General features: G+C 33.8%; 1 protein-coding gene across 6 annotated transcripts in view; it reads right to left on the reverse strand.

Annotated features, from left to right (window-relative positions):
- Positions 1 to 12,575, reverse strand: part of HELZ (helicase with zinc finger) — a 138,833-nt gene that overhangs the window by 81,767 nt on the left and 44,491 nt on the right. For 5 of the 6 annotated variants that reach the window (XM_028521002.2, XM_036033464.1, XM_028521001.2 and 2 more), the window contains 4 exons: positions 12,359 to 12,557; positions 11,799 to 11,906; positions 10,444 to 10,741; positions 2,742 to 3,009 (listed from right to left, as the gene is read on the reverse strand). In XM_028521002.2, coding sequence (XP_028376803.1) covers positions 2,742 to 3,009; positions 10,444 to 10,741; positions 11,799 to 11,906; positions 12,359 to 12,557 — 873 coding nt within the window. The remainder of the gene's footprint in view (positions 1 to 2,741; positions 3,010 to 10,443; positions 10,742 to 11,798; positions 11,907 to 12,358; positions 12,558 to 12,575) is intronic. The other variant, XM_036033466.1, reaches the window with a different exon arrangement.

Here is a 12,575-nt window from a genome sequence, read left to right on the forward strand (position 1 = left end):
TTACAGAAAAAGTCTGCTAATCCCTAAACTAGAGCTTTACTAGCTGCATATAGACCTCCTCAAAATCCATTTTTAAAAATATGTCCCAGTTATGGTATTTGTGCTTAAAGAATTAATCAAATGTGAGTTAAATTCAAGGCAACATTAAAATGCACACAAATATTAAGTTTAAAGAGTAAAGGAGAAAACAAAAAATAAGCTGTTTTTAAAGCCATTTACAATACTTTGTGAAAGACTTTTGAAAATCCTAAATAACACATAATTTATGTGTTATTTGTCCTCTATCTGCTTACAGATACACTCTGAGAACTTTATCTAGTTATTCTCAGAGGGAGCTCTATCTAATAATTAATAGGATCTGGTTCTTTGCATGGGCATCAGTCTGTAATGTACTTCACTAGATTTTACAAGCCTGCCAAATTCAGAAGCATAATTTACCAGCCTTCATTTCAGGGTCACCTTTGGGTGAAAGAAACACTGGAAATTTTCCAGAATTCTCTGACATAGTAACTATCTACTTGTCTCTTTAGACACATAGCTAAAAATTTTCATTTCTATCTTTAATATTCTTTAAAACTCTTGTGTAGTTAGCATATGAGTTAGGTCCTACTTTTGCCCCACCCTGTATGTAACACATCACAAGTTATATGAATTTACATTCGACTTGTAAATATCTCTATTTGAGTCAATAACTGTGATCTAATTTTAAACATGAGAAAAAAAAAGAGAACAAACTCAGGTGCTCCTATAAAAAGACCATGCACTATCTTACCACACTGTCTAAATTCTGTCTTACCACAATCTTTCTTTTCATGTCCAAGGGCAATACAGCATGTACATCAAGTATTGCAACTGATGTGTCAGTGTCCTTTCTCTTTGTTTTTTTTAATAATAGTAATACATGGTCATAGTATATCATTTCAAAAATAGAGAAAACTACATATTAGAACACAAACATCACCTATAATCCCCACCAATCAGAATACTTTAACTCTTTCCAATATTTAATATACATATTCATATACATATGTCTGTTATATGCAGTACATAAAGTTTCATAATTAGCATATTTCTCCTTAAAATTTTATCATGACCATCTCCACTGTTGTAAAAATTCTTCAAGAACATAATCTCAACGTGGCTATATCATAATTTCCCTAACTTATCCATCACCACTCTTTAAGAGACACTTGTGTACAGACACCTTTATCTTCACTTCTGATTACTTCTTCAGGATGATTCTTCCTAAGTAGAATCAATATACCAAAAGGTTCAACCTTTCTGAAGACCCTCAATGCAAAGAGCCCTGCAGAAGTACACCAACTTAGTGTGCCCCCAGTGCTTGCTGCATACTGCAGGTATTTGGAGGCCCCTCTTTACTGGCTTTAGAAGCCTTTCCAAGGTGCTCTTGAAGTGAGTTTCATCCACTTAATTTCTTAATCAGAATCTGACCTCCACAAGTTTGTAGGGTTTCTTCTTTTCTCATTAAAATTTCTATTTAAAATAGTATTTTAAAAACAATAATCCACAAGCTTATTGATCTTATTCTTATAAACTTTTAAGCTCTGTTTCACCCCAGTACTAATGACTTAGAGTGTTCTTTCATAAGGAAAAAGAAACCACAATAACATAAATAAAATACATGCATACCAAAAATATGAAAATGTACATGATACAATCCACTGTCCTTGTTATTTAATAACTGACCATTTCATTAGAACTGTCTACAGACACAATCAATGAGTCTTTTAAGAGACCATCAATAGGTCACAATATAAAGCCTTAGAGTAATGAAAACTATGATATTCTATCTGACTTTATAAATCTTACATGTAGTTAATCTGAATAAAATACTTTCCAAAAGCTAGATCATATTTACTCTATAAACAGAGTAATACAAGGTACTCTTAAGTTTTCACTATTCCTTTTCTGAATATATCCTTCAATGAGTGTTCAATATCTATCATTAATATTCATGATAAGGTACCAATAAGGCAGCTTGGGAAAGAAAAATATGTTAGTTTGGCTGTATTTAAAGGGAAAACTACTTATAAAAATGTGTTCATGCCTCATAACTGTGGTTCAATTTTTAAGGCTAGTTCCATTTTATTAAAAAGCAGAATGCTACTACCAAATATAACAACTATTTCATTAACATCCTCCTTCACTCGAACCTTCGTTTCTCAGATTACTTTTCCTATAATGATTCAAGTAAGTTTTTGATTTAAACACTTGGTCTTAACCTATGGGATATGGATAAAATGTAAAACATGTTAAAGCATTTATAAAATGCTAAAAAGTATTTTATTATTACCAAATACTTTTCCTGAAGATCTAAACTGTTTCATTCTTAAAATTACTTTGCAAAATACGTGGCCTATTTCAGTTTTTGTATATTCAAATATACAAAACTTGTATACAATATTTGTTTTGTATAAACAAATGTTCACTGAGTGCGCGCTCTGCCTACCATGTACAGAAACCTCCTGAAGAGCAGGCACCACGTGTTCATGCTCCCAGTGCTTGGCAGAGTCTCGTGGAAATGACTATACACTGAACACTAGGGCTGCCAAGATGAGCAAGACACAATCCTTGCCTTAAGAAGCTCATATACAGCTACTGAGTAATAACCATTTTACTACCTGTCTTCACAGAGACACACTTTCATTTTCAAAATGAAGACACCATCAACAGGGGAGATTAACCAAAAAAAAAAAAAAAGTGTTTCTAATAAAACTTACTTGCTAACTTCTTTATACTGGGCTATCTCCTCAATGTAAAGAAGGTCATGCAACCGTGACTGATAGTTGGTTTTGGTCAATGATTTGTCTAAAACGGACTGGGTAAATAGCTGGTCAGCAGAGAGAGGAATTTGGTATCTGATAAGAAGGCTCTTCTCCAAATCAGTAGTTTCATTAGGTTCGAAATCTATAATAGTCTTAGAAGAAGAATCCCAGCGCTTAGCTGTGGTTATCAGCTGCTGTTTTGCATGCATCAGGTATTCAAGATCTAGATGGAAACAAAAAGCACATTTATAAAAGAACACAACATTAAAATTCTCAAATAATGCACTGTATACTTTTGTAAGAGGATTTTATATGTTAAAGCTAAAATTCTTAAAAACAGAACAATAAAAAACCCATTTGGCAGAGTATTATCCTCATATCAGAAATATTTTTGTCTAGCTTAACAAAATAACAAATAGGAATCCATATAAAAACATCTTTCTTGAAACATCAGGCTGGAACATACCAGAAATCATTATTAACAGTTTAAAAATATAGATTAACATTTAGAATTTAACTCTCAGTCAAGAGAAATCTGATCTGCTGGAAAAAGATACAATTAATTCTTCATAAGACAAAAATCTATCAGGTGACAATCACTTTTCTCCTCCTCCTACCAATACCTGTCCCTTTATAGAAAGAGAAGAGCAGAAAATTGTGAAAGGTTAGATCTTTTCTTGTGTGGTAAAGCACAGTGAAACTCTGAAAGTCAACCTACAACAAACAAATATCTTTTAAAAAATATTCATGGAAAACACTGCTAATTCCACATTAAAATTCAATATGATGTACCATTCAAATGCCATTTTTTTAAAGCCAGTTTAGCCTCAGTTGAATTATACTGTTAAGTAGGGCACAATGTCAAAATGAATGACTGTTCAAGTCTGACATCTCTGGAAAAAAAATGCAGAATACCAGCCCAGGGTGAAATATGTTGTAACATAAATTCTGAGCACTGGGCAGCCTCACTCTGTCTGCAGTACGTATTACCTTTTTGTTGGTAGAACATATATACACCTATAAATATGAGACTTAACCAAAAAAAAACAAAAAAAGTTGCTTAACTGACCAAGCAGGCCAAGATCCAGTTTTCACATAATGTAATTCACATAATGTAATGAAAAGATGATTTTACAACTCAGTTAAAATTTAAGGAAAAAAATAATTAAAAGCTTAAACAGAGATCAGTTAGCCTCGGAAGTACAAAGACAAGTGATCCTGTGCTACCTTTGAAATGAGAGCATAATGCATAACGGCCATGTTTGGCTTAATGGAGATTTTGCTACATTAAATGTTAAATATAAATTATAAACATATAGCCATCCACCAAGAGAAATTTCTCAATATTAGAAAATAGTTTATCCTAATATCTTAAGAAAAATTCAAATGTAAAGGCCATAATTTAAATGTAAAAATGTAATAAAAAGAAAAAACAGTAATTGCCCTAGTTTCTAACCTTTGCTCCTTGAAAAGGCATTTCTATAACATGCCAGTTTCATTATTTCTCAATGGCAACATAAATTATAACTATAATCATCCATCTCTAAAGATTGCTCATTAAAAATGTGCATTTTTAAAAAACTCTTGTTGAGACAATTATGGTCTGTTTTTGCAATAGCTTCACAAGTACAGTTGACCCTGAACAAAGGTTTGAATAGTGTAGGTCCATTTATACAATTTTTTTTTAATTTTTTTTATTTTTTAGAGAGGGAAGGGAGGGAGGGGGAGAGAGAGAGAGAGAGAGAGAGAGAGAGAGAGAGAGAGAGAGAGAGAGAGAAACATTAATGTGCGGTTGCTGGGGGTTATGGCCTGCAACCCAGGCATGTATCCTGACTGGGAATTGAACCTGCGACACTTTGGTTCCCAGCCCGCGCTCAATCCACTGAGCTACGCCAGCCAGGGCACAAATTTTTTTTTTCAGTAAACACTATAAATTTATCTTCTCTTCCCTATGATTTTCCTAATAACATTGTCTTTCTCTAGCTTACCTTAAGAATACAGTATATAATACCTATATAAAATCTATATTTCATATATATATATAACATGTTCTTAATTTATCAACTACTTAAATCAATTGGAGATCATTTTTAAGTCACACTAAATTTTAATGTGAGTATTAACATACACTGCTAGACTCAAAGTACAGAAATGTATAATATCAAATTTCCAAATTTAAATATAAGAATTCCTTTTCAACATGTAGCTTTCAGATATTCAAATCAGAATTCCAAATCAATCTGGCCAAGGAAAAATTTTCCATTACCCAAAGTTGTGGTATAAATTATATAATGTGATTTGTTTTCTAAGCAAGGGGAAAACTCATTAATTTCCTTCTTTTGTAGATGTCTTTTACCACACACTTTGAGAAGCACATCTTTAATCCAAAACAATTTTTTAGAACCTGAATGATACCAACAAGGGAAAAAAATTGAACACAACAAAGTTAAAGTTCCACAAGTTTCCCCAAACAGTTTGCAGGATTGCCAAATTCATTCATGACCTACAAACAAAAGGTATGAAAGCTTTGTGTAAAAAACAAAAATACCTGTGTTTTTTCCCAATTTAAACCTGAATTAACTAAAGTAGGCTTTTTAGTTCAATAATGAATAATAAATTATAAATATCTGCTATGTGACTTACAGATTTTAAGTTTCAAGGAGTAATATATTAACGTAACTAGGTTCCATGATCAAATCAGTTTGACAGACAATGAGTCTTTAATGACCAAGGTGCACAGTGAATCTCTAAGAGGTAAATAAAGCATGCACGTGTTTTCTAAAATGCGTCTGGACATGTAACACTTTCCTTATCATTAATGTGTTTAACACCTGTTAATTTCTGTGGAACACAGTTTTGAACACACTGAGCTAATAGATGATCCACCATGGTCCAAATTTATAACTTTATGGAAGAGAAATATATATTCCCAGCATAAACTGAAGGATAAAAACTTAAACAATCAAGTAGAAGTGATAAAGATATTTCCTATTCAAATTCTAGTTTCACACCATCACTGTATCTTTTTGTGTGTAGAAACCGAATTATAGGTGATATAATTTATAATGTTATCAAAACTGTATGAAAACATGATAAATCCCAGACCTAATTTCCCAAGTGCATTTGGCCAACGTGTACATGGAATAACACTCTCCCCTAATTCTAGGCCAACAAAGATAAATAATGAACTGGCTGAGGCTGGAGGTAAAATGAGCCAAACTGTCAGGTATGTCGTCACCAAGTGAACAAAGAAGTTCCCCTGTTCTCATTACTGTCATGTCTCTGACTGTTATCCACACAAATATTCCAGGAAAAGATAAAAATGGGAAATTCACATTTTACATTTTTATTACTTCAAAATGTTTTATAAAATTATGATTTCACATAATCTTTTGCCCTCAATTTTTTTGCTGACAAGCACTCTGCTATAATAATCAAAAACACTAGCTAGTACTAAGATAGACACAGGAAACAAATATTATTATTTATATCCTACTTTCATTCCTCCAAAATTCTGTTGGGACTCTGTCCATAGTCACACTGAAACAAATATAGTCACACAATAAAAAATTTAAGAACTTAACAAAAACATCAAGACATTCAATGACATCAATACTAAAAGTATAGAAAATATCTGACATAGAACTGAAACTTAGCACAACAGGTCAGCTAATTTAAGTAATTAGAAAACAACCAACCAAATGTCATCTAGCTTGCCTAAACCTAGATTTAAGTTTCCCTTTTATAATGTTAGAAGTCTTGTATCATAAAGTATATTTTGCATATTTTCTACTATTCTCTTGTAATATTTATTTTTCCTGTCCTTGAAAAATAAATTTTGCTATGTAAAACTGTTTTAATGTATCCAAATTAGTTCAAGAAAATGCTTAACTTTTTCAATTATTTTCCATAACGTAACTACATAAAACTAAAACCTTGTTTAAAAGAAAATAAGCAAATGTATTAAGCTGCAAAGAGGTCATTTAATGAAAGACACACTATTATTAAAAAGGAGATGGGTATGGTATCGGTTCCAAATGGGAGGATCCTTGTCCGCATTAATTCCCTCTACCACATCTGAATGAAACATAAAATTTACTATGTTTTCAAACAGACACATTAGAAACATCAGAAATGAGACTCTCACCAGGCAGTCTGGACTTCTCTTCCACTCCCTATACTGCATTCTCTTGCCAAGATCTGTAGGTGCTATGGTCTTAATGACTTGGTTCTTCATGTCTGCTCTTTAGTCCCTCTGCTACACCAGTCTCAGCCCTAATTAAAAAAAAAAATTCCTCCTCCTCTCTTCCTACTTTCTTCATTCTGTTTATAAGCCAGAAATTATCCTAATCATGCCTAATGATAAAGATCATAGCTACACTTTACTAAATGCCTGCTATGTGCCAGGTCCTATGCAAGGCTCATTTCTAGTCCTCACAACAATCCTCTAAGGCAGATATTACTAGCCCCATTTACAGATAGCTCCACATGAAGCTCAGAGATGTTAAGTACTCTGCCCAGAGTCACACAAGTAATAAGCAGAAAATCAGGATGCAAATCCAACTCTACTTGACTCTGAAGTCTGCCCACTGCTCTTTTTCTCCAACTAGAAAAGTAGAACGTATCTGAGGAAAAACAGCCAAAGGGTCCTCCATCTCTCGAGTCCATGAGGGTGCCCTGAAATCTTCATCACTATTTTCTCTCATCTAATAGATTATCATCTATTTTAACAGTATCATTTTCTCTTTTTATTGTACACACTTAATATTTTATATTATTAAACAGGTTTTAGTATACTAGCTCAGATTCTTTTTTTAACATTTTTTTGTTGTTGTTCAAGTACAGTTTTCTGCCTTTTTCCTCCGCCCCTCCCCACCACCCCAGTTCTCCCCACCTCCCTCCCATTTCCACCCCCACCTTGTATTGCCCATGTGTCCTTTATAATTGTTCCTGCAAACCCTTCACCCGTTTCCCCTATAATCTCTTCCCCTCTCCCCTCTGGTCACTGTCAGCCTGTCCTCAATTTCAATGTCTTTGGATATATTTTCCTTGCTTGTTCGTTTTGTTGATTAGCTTCCTGTTAAAGGTGAGATCATATGGTACTTGTCTTTCATGGCCTGGCTTATTTCATTTAGCTTAATGGTCTCCAGTTCCATCCATGCTGTCATGAAGGGTAGGAGCTCCTTCTTTCTTTCTGCTGCATAGAATTCCATTGCATAAATATACTATAGTTTTTTTGATCCATTCATCTACTGATGGGCACTTAGGTTGCTTCCAGCCCTTGGCTATTGTAAATTATGCTGCTATAAACACTGGGGTGCATAGGTTCTTTTGGATTGATGGTTCAGGGTTCTTAGGTTATAATCCTAGCATGGAATTGCTGGGTCAAAAGGCAGACCCATTTTTAGTTTTTTAAGGAAATTCCATACTGTTTTCCACAGAGTCTGCACCAGTCTGCAATCCCACCAGCAGTGCACTAGGGTTCCCTTTTCTCCACAATCTCTGCAACACTTGTTGTTTGTTGATTTGTTTATGATGGCCATTCTCAATGGTGTGAGATGGTATCTCATTGTGGTTTCAATTTGCATCTCTCTGATAGCTAGTGATACTGAGCATCTTTTCATATGTCTCTGGGCCCTCTGTATATCCTCCTTGGAGAAGTGTCTGTTCAAGCCCTTTGCCCATTTTTTAACTGGGTTGCTTGTCTTCCTAGAGTGGAGTCCTGTGAGTTCTTTATATATTTTGGAGATCAAACCCTTGTCCAAGATATCATTGGCAAATATGTTTTCCCATATGGTTGGTTCTTTTCATTTTAATGCAGTTTTCTTTAGCCATGCAGAAGCTTTTTATTTTTATGAGATCCCATTTGTTTATTCTTTCCTTTATGTCCCTTGCTCTAGGGGACATATCAGTGAAAATATTGCTGCATGGAATATCTGAGATTATCCTGCCTCTGTTCTCCTCTAGGACTTTAATGGTGTCACAACTTATATTTAAATCTTTTATCCACCTTGAATTTACTTCTGACTAGCACAGATTCTTGACAACACAAATTATTTCTGTGAGAAGTGAATCATCGGTTACAATCCATGAATCTAAAAGCAAACTTCTAAAACACAACCCACATGTAAGCCAAAACATCTTTTCAGAGATGTATTTGAGGGGGGATGCATGTTGGTCTTTACTTATGATTTAAATCTCCTTGTGACTAAAAAAGGTTGCCTTCTAGATGTCTCAAGTTTTAGTCTCTAAAAACAACTTATTAGTACCAGAGTAGGCAAACCATGGCATGCAAGGCGAATCCAGTCTGCTGCTGTTTTTGAAAACAAAGTTTTATTGGAACACAGTCATGCCCATTCACTTACATATTGTCTATGGCTGCTTTGTCATAAAATACAGGGCTGAGTAATTCTGACAGAAATCATCTGCCCTGAAACACAAAGCATTTACTATCTGGCCCATTACAGAAAAAAATTATATTGGTAAATGTAAACCAAATATTTTCATTTTGTCTGTTAGCATATCTATTTGGCTACAGGAAATAACATTTTGATGTCAAACAGTACTAAGATTACAAAAACAATACAACAGAGTAAAAACAAGTAAAAGAAATCAAAGTGAGAAGTAAGAGTAAAATGAAGTCTGGGGAATATTATTAGTATATATACAAGAAGGCCATGCATAATTGTTCAATTTGGACACAAATTTTGCTTTAACCTAATTAGCAGCAAGAAGGAGACAGAACCAGTTCCACCTGTTGACTATGTCCAAAAAATTAAATCCTAGCATTTGCTCATGAAAACAACTTTTAGTTCTTATGAGACAGTGTGGTACAAAGGAAAAAACATCCTCCCCAATATGGTGACTTTCAATCAATCCAAAAGCAAGTTTCATACAGCTCTACTATATGAAGTGTTTGCTAAATACCTAGTGTTTGTTAAATAAAATAAAGCACCTATAAATCCAACCAAAAGCCAAAGAAATATAGGCTAACGTGGCCTTTTCTTGTCCCTTTGGATCTTGGCATAAAATTTAGAGATACACAGCAATACAACAACACAAGGAAATTCATCATCCTCTACAAGTGCTTACATGCTGAAACCAGGGGCTTCTTCCCAAGGACACAGAGCAGATTCTATCAAAGGCACCTGGGTCTCCTTTACACTAGGGAATGTACAAAACCAGCTTATCAAAGCTTATATTTAGGACTTTTCATTCAGAGATAATGCACTAATATCATCAAGGTTAATTGGTCAGGCAAGCAGACATGGAAATACAGACACTTTAGGTGTACTCATGATTACTATTAAAATTATATTCTACCCAAACTATTATTAAAAGGTTTTACTATGCTAAAATCATCTTACTTTAGAAATGAAGTTAGTTGGTAGACCAAAACAGACATGGTTATCTACTCATATGAGTCTGGGGGATCTCAAAGTGTGCTTCGCCTGATGACTGCATGAAGACAATGGTCCACATAATGTGGGCCATTCTAATCCTATTATACAGTAAATGAGTCAATTAACTTGTTTTTTTTTTTCCTTATTATTCATTTCCTATCCATGGAACATACAGGGGCCGATACATATCTTTCAATGTTGCTATGATAGTGCCTTTTAATATACCGTATCAGGGAAAAAAGTCTAAATATTACCTTCTGTAGAAGCTGCATCAATCATTACTCTTTGCATGAGTACTGGTTCCAATCCAAAGTCGAAAACTATGGTTTGGCGAAAAGTTCCAAATATTTCTGTGTTAAATGCTATCCCGACTTTATACACGTAATGATCTAATCCATTTTGGGCCATCTTTCCTCCTATCCATTCTTGACAGTTTTCTGGGACTTCTTGTGATACCTGGGTAGTACTATCTCCGGCAGATATTGCAATGATACTAAAATGAGGACGATGAGCATCATAAAGCAATGCTACACGATACAGCATTCTTGCAGGCTACAAGGAAGTTAAAATAATTGATTGAGTACAAGGGGGTGAAAATCCAATTGTAATTGGGCTCTTTAATGAAAATATTTCCATAAGGGACTTTTACTTTCCCATGCTTCTAAGATATTATGTTAAAAATACAAATTGTGCTCATAAGCCATTTAAGAAAAAAAATCAGAATAGTTAAAAAACTGTTGTTAAAATGATATACTTATGATGTCAATTTTACCTGAAAACTTTAGAAGTGATATATTTATGCTATGTCACTAGCTCCCCGCTCTTTCTGTGATATGTTCACCTTTCACTGTGGCAAAGGCTATCACCTTGTACAACCATGACCTCCAACTTTTCACACATACCCTTGGCCTAAAAAAGTTTTATCTAGCCTCAAGTAGGGAGTCTTCACAGGCAGGCAGTTGCCCCTGAAAGTACTGGACTGGGTTCAAGGCCACAGCTAAAGTGCCCAGATTTTTCATCCCAAGATGCAGATGGTACAGTGGAAGGAACACCACCAAAAAAAGTACATAAAACTTTTCCACTGTGTATTTTCATAGAAATTTTTACTTTGTTTCATTCTTAAACTTTGAATGTTATAACTCAAGATGGAAAGTACTGCCAAATGTCTCATATTAAAACCCCATTATTACAGAATTTATGATTTCATCAAATCAAATATAAAAACAAGGTGTCACTGTTTAAAAATCTTAGCACTGCCAGATTAAACAATTCAATTTTAAAATAGTTAATTAAAAGCCATGAACCCCATCCTGTGTTTCAACTTTGGAAGACAACATGCCAAAGACCTCTTTAACCAAGTAAATAAATAAATAAATAAGCAAGCACCTAAACACCTACAAAAATTTTATCTCAAAATCTTAAAAAAAAACTATACTTTTAATGATCAAAATACAGAAATACACTTTAGCACAATGTAGAAAACCTACATTAAAATATACTTAGATTAAAACATTCTCAATGCTCTTTTAACACAGAGATTTAAAGGTCAAAAAAAGCTTTAAGAAAACTGGAAAAAATTTACATTCTTTAAGTAGCACAAAATTCATACCTTACAGGTGAGAGCAAAGGTCCACGTCTGGTGAGACTTTTTGGTGTTGACAGTAACCGTCAGATCAGGTATATGCTCTACTTTTACTCCTTCTACACATTCGCTAAGCTGAAAATAGAGTGCAACCAATGTTACATTGTTATTCCTAAAAGCACATACAAAACTTCTGGCATAGTAAATAAATGTCAACAGTAAGATGTAACAAAACTGCTTACAAACCAATGTATCTTATACATTAATTTTTAGTTATTTATATAAGAACAAAATATAATAAAGATAAGAGACATTAAGAAACTAAACAATAAAAATGGCAATAAAACTTCCCTGAATGAAAATAAATTAATATAATACCTGCAAATCTCCAAAGAAATGGCTTAATTCTATTCTTTATTTAGCAAATGGCTCTACTTTAGCTACTACAAACACTTTATATCAAGAATCAAGTTCTTTACATATAGAAAATAAGAAAATAACCAAAATATAGCACAAAATAAAGTCAAGACTCAAACAAGGTCATTATTGAAAACAAACAAACAAAAAATGCAGTTTATTTTCCTCACCACTTTCTCAGGAGATAATGAATTCATCCACTTTTCTATCAAGGTTTCCATGTAACTGCCTGAGAACTGTTTATTCTCATTTTGCTGTTTCAATTTTATCAACCGTGAAGCATATCTTTTCTGCCATTCTGCTAGTTCTTCCTGGGAATGTGCTGAAGTACACTGCGCACCATACCTACAGATTCCTTGCTCTAAAAATCTAAGTAGAATAGGAAAG

This window comes from Phyllostomus discolor, chromosome 8, assembly GCF_004126475.2.
Source record: "Phyllostomus discolor isolate MPI-MPIP mPhyDis1 chromosome 8, mPhyDis1.pri.v3, whole genome shotgun sequence".
NCBI classification, from domain to species: Eukaryota; Metazoa; Chordata; class Mammalia; order Chiroptera; family Phyllostomidae; genus Phyllostomus; species Phyllostomus discolor.